This window comes from Mytilus trossulus, chromosome 10 (genome assembly GCF_036588685.1).
Source record: "Mytilus trossulus isolate FHL-02 chromosome 10, PNRI_Mtr1.1.1.hap1, whole genome shotgun sequence".
Lineage (NCBI taxonomy): Eukaryota > Metazoa > Mollusca > Bivalvia > Mytilida > Mytilidae > Mytilus > Mytilus trossulus.
Genome location: NC_086382.1, coordinates 57,244,470 through 57,265,635, shown reverse-complemented (window position 1 = coordinate 57,265,635; position 21,166 = coordinate 57,244,470). Strand labels below are relative to the sequence as shown.

The window sequence follows — 21,166 nt, the reverse complement described above, 5'->3', positions numbered from 1 at the left end:
CATGGATTATTTTTACAAAATACTGACTGTTAATTTAGTGATCTGAACAGATTTATGATATATTATTTATTTTTGTATCTTATTAAAGAATATTGAACAATTGTATCTATTTATTGTGGTTAACCAACGTTTATTAGAAAAGCTTATTGGATACATCATTGATTTGATTTTGTTGAGAAACATTTTTTTGGTAGAGTAGGTATTTGTATGCCATCTTTATTTAAAAATAGGTTTTGTTTTGCGGTTTCAAAATCTACAGAACCATGTATTATAATTACAAATTACAAATGTTTTAACACAAAAGTAAGGAGTAAGGAGATGTGGTATGATTGCAAGTGAGACTACTATTCACAAAAGTTGAAATAAAGTGGATGTAGGCAAATACCAGCAACTGTACCGCCTTTCACAATGAGAAAAAACCTATACCTGTTGCAGTCTAGTCATGACATGAGAAATATGTACATTTTTAATAATTCAATAAGAAAATTAATGGCCAAAACAATTTATGATTAACAAATATGAAACATGAAAAAACAACTACTGAATTACAGGCTCCTCACTTAGGACAGGCACATAAAGAATGAGGTGGGGTTAAACATGTCTGGAAAAAATGTTAAACAATTCCATAAGCAGGTGTGCAAATTCAAAAGATGTAATCATTCTGTAAATTCTCTAAGATCTGGATTGAAAACAGTAGGGAGTTATCAAACTTGGTCTAGTCTTTTGTAAATTTTGGAAAATAGTAATATTACTTGAAACAAATATGTAATAGAGGATGCACAAATACAGCACTTGTTCAATTTGGTTTGCCCCACCTACAATAGGAGAGGAGCATTATGTTTTCTAGTTTGTGTGTCCTTTGGTTCATCCATCCATCTGTCCCAATTCAGGTTAAAGTTTTGTCAAGGTAGTTTTTGATGAAGTTTAAGTCTTATCAACTTGAAAACTTAGTACCATTACACATTTTCCCTGTGACATGATTTTTCTTTTTTTAATTAGAGTTTTGACCCCAATTTCAGGGTTCACAGAACATAGAAAGATGAAAGTGAGAGTGGGGTTTGTGTATCATGGACACATTCTTGTTCTGTGAAAAACTGTTGGAAGTAGATAAACTATTGTTGTCTTTCATAGATTTTGCAAAAAACAAGTTCCAAAGTCTGAAAACCATAATAGCAGGTGCATACCTTCAACGTGAGTGCAATCTTTCTAAGAAATTTAAGTGACCTAGGTTAAAAACTTTAAGATGGGTTAGCCAAAAGATGGTCCCAATAACCATCAGTGGCAAAGTTGAAGTTTTGTCTTCAAAAGCTTAACAGATGCCAGCTTTATAAAGATAAAATGTTATGATAAAGGTAATTTCCACCTTGATGTAGAGACAATTGTGTTCCCTGTTCCTCATTTACAATTCCATCCATTCAATAACTGTAATGTCTTATTATAAGCAATCATGACAGTAACCACCAGTGAAGCAGAAACAACTTGCCCTCTGCAACACTGGACTTCCATATTTTAGTTTTGTTTTTAAATTTTTCAGTCTTAAATAATTTGTGCGGTCTGTGGTGTTTTTTTTAGATGAAGTATTTTTAATATCGTTTGTTTTTTTGGTAATGATTTATTGTTCTGCTTTGACTAGATTTTTTTTAACTGCTCAATTAGTGTTTTCTTCACTTTTTCCAGAGATCACCTCCTTTTATGGTTGGATTCATGTTGATTAGCCTTTAGTTTGCTTTATACAGTAATATTTTGTAATTTTGTGAGTCTTTTCATAATTTGTGTATTTTAGCCTTTTTCTGATGAGTTTTGAATGTTCATTTTCTTATCTTCTGCCTATTTTTTTTCATCTGGTCCTGAGGCAGAATGAATACTGATAAAAAATAACAATACAATATAAATAATTTTATTTGACCATATCTGAACATAATATATTGCATTACTAGTAATGACATACAATGAAACAGACATAATATTAACAACTCAAGAGTTATGGTTCTTGAATAAAACAAGAATTGAATGTGATGAATAACCTGTTAGGATGAAACTAACAGATTAATGTGTCATGTAATGTATATGATGAGATATGTAGGCTTACACTGAATAAAACTGGCATAAAGTCATAAAACATCAATATACAGATTCCAGTTCTAACACTATTCTGAACACTATTTCACATTATATGTTATGTAAACTACTTATGACCAATTCTTGATACTTTGGATTCATTAATAATCATTTTCGTGGATTTTGTGTGTACCACGAATTTAAATCTTCAACGAATTACAAATTTTCTATAGGCTTGTATGCAGACTTTGTCAAAACCTGAACTCAAATATCCACGAAAATTGGTACCCACGAAAATTAATGAATCCATAGTATAAGTTATAAACAGAATTTTTTTTGTACAAAAACAAAACATTTTTTAAGTTTGTTATCATATTTCAACTGTAAAGGTTTCAGAATTCTTCAGGACTTTAGTAAAGTTAGTGCATTGAAAACTATCATTGTCTGGTGTTAGTGTTCAGTTTTCTACCTATTTTGATTTGACAACTATATATGGAAGACACATGGACTAGTTGTGACACAAAACATTTGCTAGTACTTAATACAAGCAGTACATCAATAGCAGCAGGCTATTTTCAAAGCAGTGAAAGTCATTATAGTTTAAACTTTGGTTCTTGAAAACCTAATTTATTATTATTTTCTAAATGAATCCTGATTGTACTATTCCTCATGGGCTTATTTACAATAATTCATGTACTAGAGATAATGGTTAAATATAAATTTCATACCCCTGATTTAAACACTAAAATTAAGAAAGATATTTTCAGCTTAATATGCTTGTCACAAATTTATGATATTTCGTTGTAATTTGTAAATCATGTTCATTTCAAATTAAATAATTCTTAATATTTAAAGTTTTGTAAATGTTGTCCTTCATTAATACATAAAAATTCTTATTCAAGCAAAATTAACTGCTTTTTCGTAAGATTGATTTGTTTACAAATACATTCTCTTTAAAAGTACAATGATTATAATAATGTTGCTTACGTTTTTCACTAATAAGTGAATAAAAATTATTTCAAAGTTAAAAATACATGACTAAAACAATGATGGCAAAAAATTTGGTTAGAAATAGTAATGAAACCAGATTACTACATTTCAAAACTAATAAAAGGTTATTAAGACATTCAGATTTAAATATCTATGCACCTAGATGTTTAATATACATTTAAAATAAAAAAAAAAAAAAAATAAAAAAAATTGTTTTATTATTTAAAAATAACCTGCTGTGAAGAGAAATAAACATTTACTTATTTATAACATATACATAATAATCAGTCAATATTCTATTTTAGTCATTATTTGAAGTATTTATATATGTTGGTAGAAGTGGCTGCATGATCTATTAGGCCACATACCGTATAGTGGGTAATTTTATGTGGGGTGTAAATTTTTGCTTATTTTCGCGGATATAACAAAATCGCCACAATAAATTCTGCCAATTTAAAAGTGTACATGTATTGATGAAAATTTTGAATCCGCCAAAGTATTACGTATACCTTATTCAAGTTAAATCGCGAAATTTTATACCCGCCAAAATAACCAGCTATAGGGTATAACTATGCATCTATAGTTTTCCTTATGCATGTGGTACCGTCAATTCAAAAATAATTGTGTGGTGTTTGATAATGCTACTAGGTGAATATTGCAATAATATGAATTTCCATTCTGATATCTCATACATGTATATGTATACAGATTTTTCTGAAATTGCAATTGATAATCTTGCAATTTTAGTCCATTCTTCAAAAATCACAAAAAATGCACACCATTATTTCTATTATCACAGCACCAACATTTTACCAACTAAATCTAAACCAGATCTGGCAGAGGTGAATCCTATTAGCGAACTTAATCTTATGTTACTTATGGACTACTGATTTGTCAAAAAGAAATTGATGGAATAAAATTTCACTTAGTATTATAATGTAAAAGTAACATCACTTAAAATTATAAAAAAAAGTTGAAGATTTCTCAATTTTTTAAAATATTAAACTTTCTTCTATATCGAAAGTTATATTTAAAAAAAAGAAAAATGTTCATTTCACAACTTAACATAAAAAAAACAAATCTGACTGAACACATAAGCACTTATATATTATGCTTCAAAATAAGACCATGTCACATGATAACTATATTATTTACTATATTTGGCATTATATCACAGCTGATTTGAACTTCATTGATAATTTACAACATAAAATTAACAAGAATTAACTCTATAACAAAAACAACTATTTACATCAAACAGTTTCAATTTTACAGCATGGCTTTCTGTAACTTTAAATACGTTGTCTGTTTCTGTGTTACTGTAAAAAGTAACGCATTACTTTAACAAAAACAAAAACCACTAAAAAAAAGTGAATATGACAATTACTTTTAGAGTCATGCTAACACTTTATCGTCAATTCACCATTTCAGAATTCTATGTTTTTAAAAAAATGTCCCAAACTGTTGTGATTGGCTAACATGACACAATTAAAAGCTTTTCACCGAATGATGCGACATTATTTTTTACCTTTTGGGGTAAGAATTAAAATACCAAATATTTTCTTTGGATTTAGAAATGGTGATGTGTTTCTGCAGAAAAAAAAATAACCTGATTAATCATGTGAACTTAAGTCCCTTCATTGACACAGATATTCACCACATGTTTCAAATACAGATTTTTTCTTATTTCAAAACTGAGTTCATATATATATGTTAAACAAATATTAAAGCTTATAAGATAACTATACAATGGTAAAAAATATGCCATTTTATTCTTGAGTGGAGATGCCATTCTTATGCTAATTGTCAAGAACTTTGAAAAGTATTGGGCTTAAAACTACACAGAAATACATGTACATTGTACTACCATCTTTATGTACTCAAACACATACCACATTAAATATTTCCCCGACACAGTTCTATATGCATTGTATGTAAAATCTTACATTTCATTACATCATTTTATAACTGGAACCTTTAAGAGTCCAAGTTTCTGATAGAATAATATTTTGCTATTTATTGCAGAAAAAAACTTGCATTATGACAACATCTTTATATGAACATGAAATATGTACGTAATGAACCAAAATACATGAACACAGAGATTGTATTCAAAACAAATGTTGATTGTGTTGTTTCTGATGTATATCCCACGACAAAAATACTATGATTAGTTAGTATTGGACCATAAGTTCTGTATGAATCCTTTCTCACTATGACATGGAGTTCTGTAGTAATGAGACATTTGTCAAGTCGAAATGTTTATATCTGAAATGGAAATTAAACATTTCATTAAAGATTATGCAACTATTTTACATGCAAATTCTAGAAATGTGACTAATGTTAATTTTTTGGTATATTTATTTCCACAGTTAATGAAATTGTAAAATTTTGTAGTTTCAAAGTTCCTTTTTTTCTTTTTATTTTTTTTTATATCTTTCCAACTTTAAGTGCTTTGTGAAAGCATTTTATAGGAAGAAATGAAAGGACTGCAGTAGTGAGATTTTTATTGTTCATATTTGAATATTCCTTCCATGGCAGACTGATAGACAGATTATTGGATGAGACATATAGACAACAGTATGTCAATTACCTTGTTGGTCAGGGAATATCAGCATCTTCCTCCCATGGTGGTGCTGTAGGTAACATGTGTTGTAAATATCCCATATCTGTAAGGTAAGCTTTGTCTGACGGATTTTCAAAGAAAGGGTAAGGAATACTCTTTTCCTCAACATTAGATGGCAACGGATGATATGACGATTTTCTTATTGTCTTGTCTGATAATGGAACAGTACCTATTAAAATGTCTACAGGGAGTTTCACTTTCCTGGCAAATCCTGATGGCTTAATACACAACTAAAATAAAAAACATAGTACAATCAATACAAATATTTCAAAAAATTCACATGCATGACTTACAATTATACAGGGAAACTGCCTGAATACATGCAATGGGAGATAACTCCAGCAGGCTTATGATGACTCTAATGTTCTTTATTGATATTATCGGATTTATTTTTAATCAAATAAAAGAAATCCATTGTTAAAGATTGACTCTCATCAGCTCTATTTATTTGATACAGTGTCTTCAAAGTTTTTTATATTACCATGTTACTTCCATGTGTGTTGATGTTTTACCTATGTGCACCAACCGTTTGTTTCTACCTTTTTTGTGTAAAATATAAATTGATAATAAAGATATAAATGTCACCAATAACAAACCAACAGCTGAATGTCCATGAGAATTTTTACACATAATTTCAAGGTAGTTTAATTTTATCATTGAAAAGCAAGTTCTTCATTATTATGGAAAGAACTTGTGGTTTATAAGTGCTTCTCTTTTTATATAGATTAGACTATTGGTTTTCCCGTTTGAATGGTTTTTCACTAGTAATATTTTTGTGTCCCTGTATAGTTTACTGTTTGTTGTGAGCCAAGTCCCTGTGTTGAAACAGTACTTTTTTAAAATTCTGGCTCAGATGGAGAGTTGTCTCATACCACATCTTCTTACATCTATATAGTGTTTACCTCTATACTATATTGGACATCTATAATTTTACAGCCTCTAAGGTGTGATAGTTACCTCTATACTATATTGGACATCTATAATTTTACAGCCTCTAAGATGTGATAGTTACCTCTATACTATATTGGACATCTATAATTTTACAGCCTCTAAGGTGTGAGGGAGGGGCTGTAGGAATGCTGATTAGTTCTCGTTGCCATGTCTGTTTACCTCGTGGTACAATACTACCTTTCCTTACTGTTACCAAAGTCGTAGACTCAGAAAATCTTCCTCTGTAGGAATAATATGTCACATTCTGTAATGGAAAAATAATTTCTTTATGATTAAAAACTCTCTATCTATAGGTAAAATCAAAGTCTTTTAATCATATTCGTATTGGGTTGCTGTCACATTGACATATATCCCATGCACATAAGTTTTAGTATCATTATAACAATAATTTTCAGTGGTTGAACAAGTAACTGCGAGCTACTGCTCACTGATGATACCCCCGCCACAAGTGGATAATATTAATAGTGTAAAAATATGCAAGTGTTCGGTAAACAGAAAGTTGTCTTGTGATGAATCTGAAAACGCATCACACGGTATAGCTGACTTATATAAATCCTGAAACCAAATTTCAGAAATCCTTGTATTGTAGTTCCTGAGAAAAATGTGACGAAAATTTCAACTTGGCTATCATGTGTAAAATTATACAAGTGTTCGGTAAACAGTAAGTTGTCAAGTGATCAATCTGAAAACGCATCACAACATTAGCTGACTTAGATAAACCCTGAAACCAAATTTCAGAAATCCTTGTATTGTAGTTCCTGAGAAAAATGCGACGAAAAATATTCATGGGATGCACGGACTGACGGACGGACGGATGGACAGACTGACTGACGGACAGACTGACAGACAGAGGTAAAACAGTATACCCCCCCCACCTTTTTTAAAGCAGGGTATAACTATTGTAAATAAAAATGGGCACACTATATGTATGTGACTGATCTTACAGAAAAGAATTTACAAAACTGACAGTAAATTTATACAGGAAGATAAATTGATAAAGTCAGTCGTGGTAACTTACCATACTAAACACATCTTATAATTCATGCAAATAAGAATTGACCAGGACCATAACCTATTGACAAAACATGCTATGGAGTGATTAGGTTCTCATTAAAGACACTTTATAGGCTTATAGGTTCATTCTGAGTAAAAAAGATCCATTTTAGTCTACAAGAATTCCCTTAATAATCTTATCCCTAAGAATGTGTTTATTCTTCTATACTAATCCAATATATATTTCCAGTTTACTAATGTTTTACAAATACTAACTACTCGGTCAACTAATTCTTGATGACCTAAAGTGTTCATACATATATACTTGATTCGTAATATATAAAACAATTGTTACTAATTAAAAATGCAGAAAGTTATTTCTATTCCAAATCTTATTTCACAATTAAAGAAAGATATAAACAAAATTTGAGCTGGATGTTCAAAATACTGTTTTGACTGTTTAAAATGAATTAAACAAATATCATACAAAGATTTGCAACTTTTGTTTGGTTTGTTTGATATTATCATTTCATTAATTTCAACTTTTCAGCTTAACCCATTTATAGGTCCTTAAATGAACAGCTTATAATTTGACACTTCTAAATAGCTTCATTGTGAAAAATTATGACAACCATATTACAATAGTTGGCACTTTATTGAACAACTATAGTGAGCTAAATCTGCAATAATGGAGAAATCCTCCATCCAAATGTAAACAATTATTAGTGCTTGAACAACACATATTCTACAATAACCAAGTTGTTAACTTTAAAGATTAGTTTTCAGTCAGTTGTTTTTCTTGTTATTGACAATTTTGATGTGGTAATAAGATTTTCAAGGTCTATTTTCCTGTAGCAAATGAAGGCTCACTTATGGGGAATTAGATTTCCTTGTATGTTTTATAAGCTACAACATTCAATCTTTCTTTTAATGAATTGTCTAAGTGTCCAATCCATTACCCATATCATCAGAACAATTGTGAACAAAAAGGAAGGAATAAAACATTGTTTTTTTCTCTTGAAATAAGTAATAAAACCCTAAACTGATATTTAATGAGATTTTTGTTTAAGTCTTTGGCAAATATTTTAATATTTTATAACAGTTTTAGAGAAGTCTCCCAATTCCTGATAATTACAGGATGTTTAAACTCAAGTGTATATGTACTATCCTCTTATTTTTGAAGCAATAACTTATTTAATGTGATTTTAGCTAGCTTACAAGTAGTGCAAGTAGGTGAAAATACTATTGTATAGGAAAAAAGATTCATATATATGATTTCAGTATACCCTTTAAAGAGGAACCACTGACGGATCTAGAAATTTTCCTAAGTGGGGGTCCACTGACTGCCTAAGAAGGGGCCCGCTCCAGTTACACTTCAGTGATTCCCTATATAAGCAACCCCTGGGCCCCTCCCCTAAATCCGCCTCTGGGAACTTAAGGTGATGTGAAGTATTAGTCAATAAGTTGATTGATTGATTTGTGTTTAAATCCACTTTCAGCACTTTTTGGCTATTTCTTGGAAGTCAGTTCTTATTGGTGGAGGAAACAAGAGTGCCTTGAGAGAACCACTGACCATTGGTCAGAAAACTGAAAATGATAAAAAAAAAAATTCTCTTCTTTTCAGTCATCTTAATTTGTTTCAGAACTATTCACATTTCTGTTTAGCAACTAATTAATCTAATAAAACTACCCACAAGAATCAGTTGTTTATTCTTTTTTTCTTTGGATTCTTGTGCCTAAACGGTATCCTGCCATTTTCGAAGTTTCACCACTCGTCTTGCTCAAATGTAATTTGTTATAATTCATACTAAATATGCATCACATAATGGAGAAAATAGGTTAGATCAAAACTAAATCCTATTACACAAGCTTTCGTCAGTCTGATGACATTTCTAAGCCTATGATTTAGTTAAGTATGAAATATTACACAATTAATTTTGCTGCATGATTTCGTTTTTATATCATCAATTTCACTGCTTGGTTGGATGAAGTAATGAATAAACCCCAGGATATTATATATTCTATTTAAGAAGCGCAATGACTTGATGTCAAGTATAGTTAATAACTGAAAGCTTAGTGCTTCTGCTTTATACCATAGTGCACGCAATTCAATTTCTGCATTTTAACCACATTAGAATCCAACTGTGATAGTAACATACTAATTTGAATTAAGCTTAGTTTACCTCTTATTAGACTAAGCTGTAGGTCCCAAAGTTCCATCACACAAAATTAACAACTTTGTCTTGTAAATTGCTGGAGATTTAATTACTGATTAATCACAAATTGTTTAAAACCAATCATTGATTTTAAAAAATCTGCTGTTTATGAAAAATGTTTGTACCAAAGGACAAGTGCATTGTAAAACATTACTTTCTTTATGTTTGCATTAATGATTCAATAAAGGTGAATGTCTTTTGGTTGATGAAGTAAGATTGCTCTGAAGTCTAACAGCCTATCAGGACTAATTTAAGGTGGTACCCAACACTTTCACTAAAATAAATTTGGCTTCTTTAATTTTCATGAAATTTTGACCAAGTATTTACTTTGATCCGTTTTAAAACAAAAATATAAAAATTTCAAAAATTTTGAACCAACTGTTTTGTCAGAAAAATTACACTGGTTATATAGAAGTTTGACAAACACCAATTGTGATCATTGAGAAGCTTATTATTCCCTTTACAACACAATGGAATTAAAACGTTAAGCTGATTTCACAGAGTTATCTCCCTGTAGTGTTAGGTACCACCTTTAAAGGCCCTCAGGTTTTCAGAGCAACATCCAAGTACAGTGGATCTATTATTATTTGTTGGTTATCAATTATCATGGGTTTCGAGGGTAGTGGTAAACGATGAATTCGAATATATTATGTTCAACAATAACATATTTTCAATAGGCTTTGTATACAGAGATTGACAAAACCATGAAATCAAATATCCAGGAAAGTGCAAGTTTTCAGCAGTCCACGAAAATTGATACCATGAAAATAAATGAATCCACAGTAGTTAAAGACTTATTGTCTGCTTGCTCCATTTGGTAACCAAAAAAAATGAAAATAACTGAATTATATTTTATCTTTCATTGAATAACATTTGAATTTTTATCTTGTAAATACATGTTGAACTATCACATCTTTATTACTTTACAGAATGGTTTAATCAAATTCAAAGAACAATTTAATAAAATCAGCCCAATTTACAGAATAAACAAACAGTACAGAAATACTGTCTTTGAGCTTTTATATGCAAATAAACATGTTATCAGAAAACTACAAATAACTATTTGACATGAGAATGTTCCTTCTATCTCATGTACAAAAATCATTTACATAGAGAAAACAAGATGGAGAATTAGTGATTACAGATAAATAGCTCCATCTCAGCCAATAATACTGTTTATTTATTATTTCAGGAGGATATCATGTAGAAATATACAAAACAAAAACTCAAAGGAATGCCAAACACAATCTGTTATATACTAGAAACCTTAACATCAGCAATATGTAAGAGAGAACTGTCATCAATAAAATAAAGATTCATGCTATGTAAAAAAGAAGATGTGGTATGATTGCCAATGGACAATTCTCCACAAAGACCTAATGACACAGCTAATAGGTCATCGTACGATCTTCAACAATGAGCAAAGCTAGACTGCTTCAACCTCAGGCATCAAATGTTTGAAACGAGCAGTTTTGTCTTTATATGTATTCCAAGTGCATGTGTACTAGATGAAAATATATCATACAAAATGGTCTTTTTTTTTTCTATAGGCCTATCCCCTTAAATCTATTGAAACAATAACAAAATAAGGTCTAAGGCAATTATAACATATAATACACATCTTCTTATTTTTGAACAACAGTAATATTCACAAGAAAATTTGGTAAATATATTTTGGATCAAGAATCTCAATGAACTTATTAAACCCTAATCAAAAACACTAAAAAAGTTCTACTTTTGTCAACATCAATAACTCCCCAAACGTGACAAGATAACATAATGACGCAAGTCCACGGCCCCAATACTCTTCTTATACTTGGTGTCAAATCCCATACAATTATTCATCCATATAACAGATAGATGGTAACAAACAATTCGTTTGTCATGACACTGGCGCTAGCTTTTCATAACCAATATAATTCTGCTACAACAGACCTCGTCTTACATGATTCTGACGTAGATGATGGTGAACAGATGAATTGATGTTGTAATAAGCCATCATAATGCATCATACAATACAATTTGAGTACTAAATGCATCAAAACATGGGTCATTAGCCTGTTTAACTTTCTCATTCAATAAAGCATGTAATTTGTATACAGGGTTAATATTTACATATTACATTCTCTTTTGTAAACCGTCTTGTCAAATATTGTTATAGATTTATCAATAACTGCACAATTATAAGCTACAATGTTTTTTTCAATGATGATTTTTAAGTCAGAACAAGAAATAAATGTTTTCTTTTTTCAGGTAATTTATCTGTAAAATAGATAGGAATGAAATAATATTTTGGTATAAGGCAACAACCCAATAACACAAAAAACCAAAGATATCTAGAATTTCAGATACAGTCTTCACCTAAAGACAGGTACAATGTACTGTGTTAAACTTGAACAGGCATTAATTTACAAAAACGTGAATTACTTCAACACACTATCAAAACTGTCATCCATACAAATTTCTTCCACTGACAAAGAAAAATAGTTGATGCAACATAAAAGACGAAAACCAAGCAGGACTAATTCCCTAACAGGTCTATTTTCAAGGAACATACACTTTTATATCAAAAATTTTAAAGTTTTACTCTAGGTTACCTCGACCTTTGAGCTCTAACCTTTGTATATCAATTATGGCTCAAATAAATTTTATAACCCATTTAGAAGTCAATAAAGATCTTGGCAAGTAAAGATGCAAGTTTAATAGGAATATGTTAATTTAAATGATTAGTTGAATAATTTCAAGACTGTAAAAAAAAAAATGGTATGAAAACACTTTTTTGAATAAGATCAAAGAAATATATTTCTATCTAACCTAGTCAAAAGAGATGACATTATTTTGTGTTCTATTGCAATGATAGGTTCATTCTGATTAGGTCTTTCAATGTTTTCTGTTGAAAGACCTATTGGTTTTGTTCTGATCATTATTTTTTTTTCCACCGAATTTTTCTACAGTAATTCAGTATTCTCTTTTTTTCATAATCACGGCCGACACTCGGCTAACCGAGAGATAGGTCGGTTAATCTATATTGAGTATGCGGCTATATCGGCGGTGGGTCTGTTAATCGGGTTGGCTAAAGTCTGTTAATCAGGTGTTATCGTGAAAATCAGTGCAAGGTCTGCATGTTTCATTGTGTAACTTTTTAAATATATTTATATCATAAAAACGAATCATGTCTGACAAAATGATTTGGAGTACTGAATCCAGTGGTGTAATTAATTTTTTTCTAGCTTCAATAAACGATCTATAAAATGAAAAGGCGAGTTACTCATCAGTAAATTTATACACATTTTACACACACAAAATGTACACAAAAATGACAAGTTGGTTGAGTTTACTTGCATGCAATCTTTTGAACATCGAAAAAAGACTGGCATTATGTTTGTTTACCATATTAACATCAATATGTGAAAAATCTACACGAAAAACTGTATTTTGGTGACATAAATCAATTTTTAATAAAAATATGGTCTGTTAATGGGTCGGATGTATAAAACTCGGTCTGTTAATTAGTCTGTTAAGAGTTATGAATGACATTGCAAGTATAATTTTAATTGTTATATGGGGTGTTATCTGAATCAAGAGATAGGCCCAATATTAGTGGCTAGAATAAATGGAAACAACACATGAACAATGAAACATAAGTTTAGACAATGGAATCTGAAAATTGATAAAAATGATTTTAAAAAGTGTAAAATCAGAGTAATATTAATTTCATCAAAGAATGGTCGCATATATCATGTGGATTCTGTTTCATTGATATGAATGGCACCAATTTGTCATTTACATAGTTAACAAGTACATAAATCAGAGATAAACTTCTTAATGTTTTGATTTTTTTATCAAATGAACTGAAATATGTTTATTATGCAAACAAATACAGACAAACCATTCAACATCCACCTTTCTCTACACAACCTTGAAGGTCACTCGATAGAAAAAAAAGCACGTTTGCTGACTGCGAGTCGGCTAAGTGACTTACGATATCATTGGAATACATCATTACTCGAAAAATAAAATTAATATTATGCATTTATTGTGATTTACAGGACTATAAAATTTTCTTGTTGTTACCCATTAAATCAGCACCCAACAATAATATAAAAAAAACTTACTTATGTCTATTTATTCTTTAGAACCACGGTTTAGAACTTGGTATGAGAATGATGACTCGGTACAAAGGAAAATACATACCGGAAATAAACTCCTCATAGATAACAGGAATGAAATTTGATATTTGCGCCTTAAATTTACGCCAGACACCCGTTTCGGCTACGAAAAACTCATCAGTGACGGTAAAAAAAATGTTGAAAAGGCATAAAACAAAAGTTGAAAAGCATTGAGGAAGTACAACTAATACCGGCGTCACACATCAGCGTATAGCTCTGGCGGGTTAAAAATCATTTACGCTGCCAATATGCTTTAAGCGTGAATTGGGCGTACTAGAAGTGTACCTAAGGCTAAACGTTTATCCGGCGTTCAAGAAACGTATGTTGGCGTATGTTGTATGTTTTTTATGCTGCATAAATATTTCCTCGGGTTGTAGCGTTCATCAAGCGTATTTACTTTCCTTTAGTGGCTAGAGGTATCGGGGGAGGGTTGATATCTCATAAATATGTTAATCCCCTCCGCAATTTTGCGCCTGTCCCAAGTCAGGAGACTCTGGCCTTTGTTAGTCTTATATGATTTTTAATTTTATTTTCTTGTGTATAATTCGGAGTTTATTATGACGTCCATTATCACTGTACTAGTATGCATATTTTTTAAAGGGCCAGCTGAAAGACGCCTATGGGTGTGGGAGTTTCTTTCTACATTGAAGACCCATTGGTGGCCTTTGTCTGTTGCCTGTTCTTTTGTCGGGTTGTTGTCGCTTTGACACATTCCCCATTTCCTTTCTCAATTTTACCTTTGTATTTCGACGTACTTCAAACTTATGCAACGCGCTTTGAACGATTGCTAAGCGTTCCTATGGCGTGCAACTAACGTATACCGACTTTGTCAGTTTTCTCAGTACGTTTAGTGCACGCTATAGTCTATCCGTCAATGTGTGCCGCCCGCATAAGGTAATCTATTCCTCAGGTAGAAAAGCCTAAGTATTCCAAAAAAATGGAATTTAACCAGCTGAATTGCACATGACAGATTCATAGATGTTACAGAATTTGAACAGACAAAAAAATAAGGCTGATTGATAACTTGGCGTAAATAATAAATTCATGCGAATTCGAGCGGCCAATCAGTCCATATAACGCTAATTTGAAGTGACACACCCTTTTAATGAAATGTAGAATTATTTTTTTTTTTAAATAAAAGTGCTCTTTCTATAAGGATACTGTTGCACCGTATTGTAATATTTTCGTCATAAGTACATATCATTGTTTTCAATGTGAAAATATAAACTCAAGGTAGTAAGACTACTAGTATTGTCGTGGCTAAATAACTCTTAACTGACACGATTCAAATTGTCCAACCCATTAACAGACTGTATTCCCCTAATATTCATTAAAATGTGGTATAACTCAATTTATATAACAATTATGAAATATTTATCAATGACAATTAATCTTTTAGAACCAAAGTACTACTTTGTGTCCTTTAAATCATATCTAAAAATGGTTTTTGGCCTTTTATCTAAAATATTGGTATGCGTACAAGCATAAAAACCACATACTTGCACGACGCCTTTTCGTTTTACTTAAAATTGCGCAGGCTATTCATTTGTTTTAATGATGGAAAATGTTCAATGATAGATATCATTTTGTCAGACACTTTTCTTTTTTTGATGCGATTCTCATAATATGCCAAAAAATCTGTATATTTAACAGAGTTTAACATTAAATTGTGAGTTTTACTCTTAACAGACTTTAGCCAACCCGATTAACAGACCCACTGCCGATATAGCCGCATACTCTATATAGATTAACCGACCTATCTCTCGGTTAGCCGAGTGTCGGCCATGATAATGTAATAAGATGACCTTAACCTATGACCATATATAAATCCGCTCCATGAGAAAGTTTGGAGTCTGTTGGTATTTACTTTTCCCTGAAGTTTTTATTTTCTCTACTGAGGAACCATAGTGCAAATATTAAATGGATCACTTGTAATATAGATCAGTTTAGTATCAGGTCAGAGTATGATGAAAAGATCAACAAAATAATTTGTTAAGGTTGATTTCATACCACAGTTTGTGAAACAGCAGGCCAGGTATCTTTATATTTTAATGGTATACCATGATCCTATCAAATATTGGAATACCTGAAAAATGTTCATGTTAAATTTCAAATTACCCTGATCCTCTAATTTTCTATAACAAGATGCTTTAAAAATTTGCTCTATGCAAATATGAAATTTTTGTGAAGAGTTACAGACGGAAGCATTACAGAGTAGTTATTCAGTATACATCCGACATATTATTAATAAAACACTTTAACATTGCCATGCCTCAAACTAGAGTACATCTGTGTTCAAATCAAAGTCTAAAACTTCCATTTTTAATAACAGAATGACTGATTACATAAGAAAGAGATGTTATAACCCTGATTGGCATCCATCATCACTTACTAACAGATCTGACAAAGATAGAAGTTATAGATATACCTTAGTGACACAGTATTATTGATAATAGTTTATATATATATGAACTTTCTGTCATAAACATTAGATTGATAAGTATTACAGAAGCTTTTTACCACACACAGATAATTCAAGACAGTAAAACTCATTTTATTAAAAATTTCACCAGAAAATCATATTCAAAAGTATGGCAGATCTGTGAAAAACTATGACTAAGAAATGTATTATCAGTCATTTTTATGTTGTGTTGATATTGAAACTATAATTTTTTTCATTATTGAACATGCATTATTAATAATGCAAAATGTCAAAATCTTTCAGCTGTTTAAACTTACTTTTTTTTAGAAAAACAATTGCACTAATAACGGTTAACCAATCATTTCAATGTGTTAGAGCAAAAATGGTAAGCAGAAATACATTCAAAATCATTTGTTTTCCTCCTTAAATAAAATTTCAACAAATGCATTAAAAAATAAAACCTGAAACCATAATTGTGAAAGACTTCATTGGAAATGCTACACAATTAGTGAAAGTTGGATATAACAATTTAATTTTAATAAGATTGATTTGTAGAAAGAAAACTGTCTTGGAATTGCTCCAGTCCATTATGCCTTTGACAACTGTTACTTAGTTAAACTTGTTACACTATAACAGAATGTAATGCAAGATATGACTTGTAGTATTGGCATAAAACAACAGATGAAAAACAAATAAATAAATATTAAGTATGACTGTTCTATAAATACAAATCTGACTTCTATAAACCAGCATGTCAAATTACTTGCATACAACAATGCTGCACAAACATTTTTCTTCAAGGATGTCAACCCTGGCACATTCTCCTCAAAATTGTTACAAACAAAAAGATTGAAGGGTACTGCGATACATACAACTTGAAAATTTGAAAGACATGGTTCATATTAAAGTTTTTTTTATATATTTTGCTTTGAGAGTGTCACAACAAAAAGACAACCTAGTATTTCAAGACTGTGATTATTTGGACAAGGTTTTTTATCTGATTTTCCAAAGGAATGGATTAAAAGGCTCTAAAACACTGCAATACAAACAACCTAATTAGAAAGACACCTACAGCTCTTAATCTAAATCTATAAGATAAAACATTACAAACTGTATCTTAAAATGTAATTACCACCAGCAGGTTACTATTAAATAGGCCAAATCCAAGTAAACTATCTGATTGAAATATGGTAGTTTTTTATAAACATAGTTAAGAAAATATAATTTGTGTGTTAATGTGTTGAATTTCAGGATCAGTAACTGAACAAAGCACTTCTCAATGTCCTGAAACCAAGCATAAATAACCAATCCTGCTTAAATGGATTTACCATCCATAGATGTTATACTGCTATCAACAGCAATCAGCCTTCTTCAAAACTGACATGCTGAACCTTTGATCTTCGGTACATTTTCCAGGTGTTGTATGAAATTAACATCTACCTTGAAAACACCAATCATTGATGATAATTGAAATCGTCTTTTATTTTATCTCTCTTTAATGCTGTTTACTTCTAATTTCAATGATAGAAGCAATATGGAGACGTATCAATTAACTTTTAAATGAAGATTTTTCTTTCATTTAAAATATCTAGTACATTTCTCTTATTTATTAAAATGAAAAAAATAAAATTAAGCACATAATTGTATGCATGCCTAATTTAGGTATAGCTTATACAGCATACCCTCCACTTGCTATCTCTTGGGTGCATTAAACCAGTTGACATAGAAATTAACTCAATAGAAATTACCACATCAATATTCAAAGCTTCTTTGCAATGGTAATCTAAACCTATTTACAAATTATTTAAAACTTCGAGGTAAAACTTTCTTTCATTTCAATAATTAGTTTTATTTAAAAGTGATGACTTTGCATATTATTTTCACTTACAAAAATATGGTAGAAAAAATTAAATGAATTGATACAGGAAAGTCTAAATCATTCAATATTTCACAAAAAGTCCTACTTTACAGAGGCAAATATTTGATGCATAAACTAGATAGAACAAAAAATTGTACAAACAAATTGTTGCAATTTTAACATGAAGGGTTGAACCAATTAATGCTTTTCATTAGATGACAATATATAGAACACATAATTAGAACCAAAACAAAATCTATTCAAAATATTACAAACATATTCATGGGTTGAGAACTTTCAACTGAAGAACAGCAATATTTAATATATATTTCCAGAATTGAAAAAAATTCAAGTCAACAACTGCAAAAAATCTTAAAAAATATGCTACAAACTTTTTGTGTGTGAACTTATAGGTATATCAAATGGCAGATACTGAGAGAAAAAAATGTGGATTGATATAACAATAACTACAACAGGCAAGTGTATTGTAAAAAAAATATGCAGAAATTTCAAATTAGGGACTTTCACACACTGAAGAAAGAGAGATGTGGGATTACTGTTAACCAATAAGACAACATATGATAAAACTCTCAAAAAGACACCTATACTTCACTGATTTACAAGTGTCCCTACCACATGTCAAGCTCTTAACCACTTCATTTTAGTAGAATATTACGGTTATTTATACATATCAACATGGTAATATGTGATTATGAACTGAGACACATGGCTGTAAATTTAATTACAGTTATATAGTGTATTAAAACCTTAGTGCTGTTGCTTCTGTAAGTTCACGGAGTATATCCAATATAAGGTCTTTTGGTATAGAAAACTAGGGGAATCAATACCGCAATCCTATAAATTACATAAAAAAATATCTTCACAACTGTTGCCAAAATAGTGTTCATACTTAATTGTAATTAAAGGTTGTTATAGTTTTACTGTGGGGGTTACAGTCAATTAGTAACATTCTTGTTTCTGTTTCAATGTAAAATTGCATTCAATGTAAATAATTACTAATGCAAGAAATACATGTGTAGCATTTAACTCTCTATATTAATTGTCAACTTTTATGATCAATTAGCATATTAAAAAAAATAAAAAAGTAAAAACTATGTATATCACTTATGTACCAGCAATTACTTCACTAAAAATGCTTAGTATTGTTCTCACAGTAACAAGAAATAAAATCATTGACTCAATCAGAGACAAACAGGAGTCAATAAGTACAAGTTAGTGCATATTATGCTTAAATTAATTCATCAAGGTTAACATACATTCCTGGGAATAGAAAAAGAGAATGGAAAAGAGACAACAACCTAACAACAGAGCAGATAATACTGTGGATTCATTATTATTCGTTAGATACCAATTTCATGGGTTTCATGGATACAGCTAAACCACGAATTCAAATATTCAACGAATTAACAAATTTTCCAAAGTCTTTGTATGCTGAAATTGACAAAACCACGAAATCAAATATCCACGAAAGTGCAAGATTTCCTCAATCCACGAAAATTGATACCCACCAAAATAAATGAAACCACAGTAGTCCATGGCTGAAGTATATTTGACACTAAAGAAAACTGCACCATCAGTCAACAAGTGATTCATCTAAAAAGATTGATGTTAGCTTGATGTCTAGTGGCAAATATTTCATGCATATTGAACAATGATCCAAAATGACACACTGACAAACAATGAAGATTTACAGCTGATCAGGAATTCTGACTTTGAAATCTACATTTATCAGAAAATAAGACTGACTTATTAATCTTATGAGATTTGATAATAATTATTCAACCATTTAGTCTACTGAGTTTTCACATGGGATAATTTTTGTCAGTCAAAACTTAATTGTGTCTGAGTACTATATATGATGACCAAATGTCGAATCACATATATGTAATGCTGTGATACCAATTTTGTAGATTATGGGGTTCAATGTGAATCACAAACTAAAATGTTCAAAGAAGTGTGATTTTTTGATAGACTTGTAGGTAGGCTTCTGCAAAACTGCTAAATCAAGTATCCATTAGGCCTAAAATAAAATATTGTTTGTTTCCCTAATCCCAACTGACCCTGCAAAAACAGTGCTACTCATAAAATTTTATTGTCAAAACTAAGTCAAATATTATTTTATTAATTTTTGCTTTTCAAGCTTGCCAGATTGTCTGATATTTTTTAAGCTTTTGGAAAAAATAAAATTATTTTCCTACCTACCTACCCACCCCTGGCTTGGCAGGGTCTGGATTAGGGAAACAAACAATACATTAATTTAGGCCTTAAAATATGAATTTCCCCTAATCGCAGAAAATTGATATCCATGATGATAAATGGATCCACAATGCTTAAACTTTGACATCTGAGCCTCAATAAGGTATTATTCTCTAAAAGTATCAAAACATTTAAATGTTAATGGTTGGACAAACAACTCAAAAGCTGTTATCCTTTCCAAAAATTCATTAAGGAAGCACTATAAATGTATTGGCAAAAAAGTATTTAAAAAAAGAACAAAATCAAAGAAATTCGTTGCAATCTGAAGGAAAATTGGATTTGTTCTGTAAAATAATAAATTACCACAGTTGTACAGAGAAAACTAGAATAGTTATTTGATGGAATAAGATTAAACTTATCAACCTCAGTTACGTAATTTTGGAATTACATGCATTTACAATTGGATTGCTCCTAGATGATCGATATTACCAATCTTTTGGGTATTTTATCAAGGTCAATATCTTACAGTACTTGCCAGGACATCAGCCCTTTCTATAGGAAATTGTATAAAAAAAAATCACTTTACAACATAACAATAAACTGTTATTGAAAGATTTAATACATTTTCAATTTTAGTTGTTTTTTTTCTACTCGAAATCCTCGAAA

At 30.5% G+C, this 21,166-nt stretch overlaps 1 protein-coding gene across 11 annotated transcripts in view; it reads right to left on the bottom strand.

Moving 5' to 3' along the window:
* Window positions 1-1,883: 1,883 nt before the first annotated feature.
* LOC134688227 (arrestin domain-containing protein 2-like) overlaps window positions 1,884-21,166 on the bottom strand; it is a 69,752-nt gene continuing 50,469 nt past the window's right edge. For all 11 annotated transcript variants that reach the window (XM_063548719.1, XM_063548720.1, XM_063548717.1 and 8 more), the window contains 3 exons: window positions 6,687-6,869; window positions 5,642-5,904; window positions 1,884-5,316 (listed from right to left, as the gene is read on the bottom strand). In XM_063548719.1, the coding sequence (XP_063404789.1) occupies window positions 5,650-5,904; window positions 6,687-6,869 (438 nt within the window). In that variant the 3' untranslated portion in view covers window positions 1,884-5,316; window positions 5,642-5,649. The remainder of the gene's footprint in view (window positions 5,317-5,641; window positions 5,905-6,686; window positions 6,870-21,166) is intronic.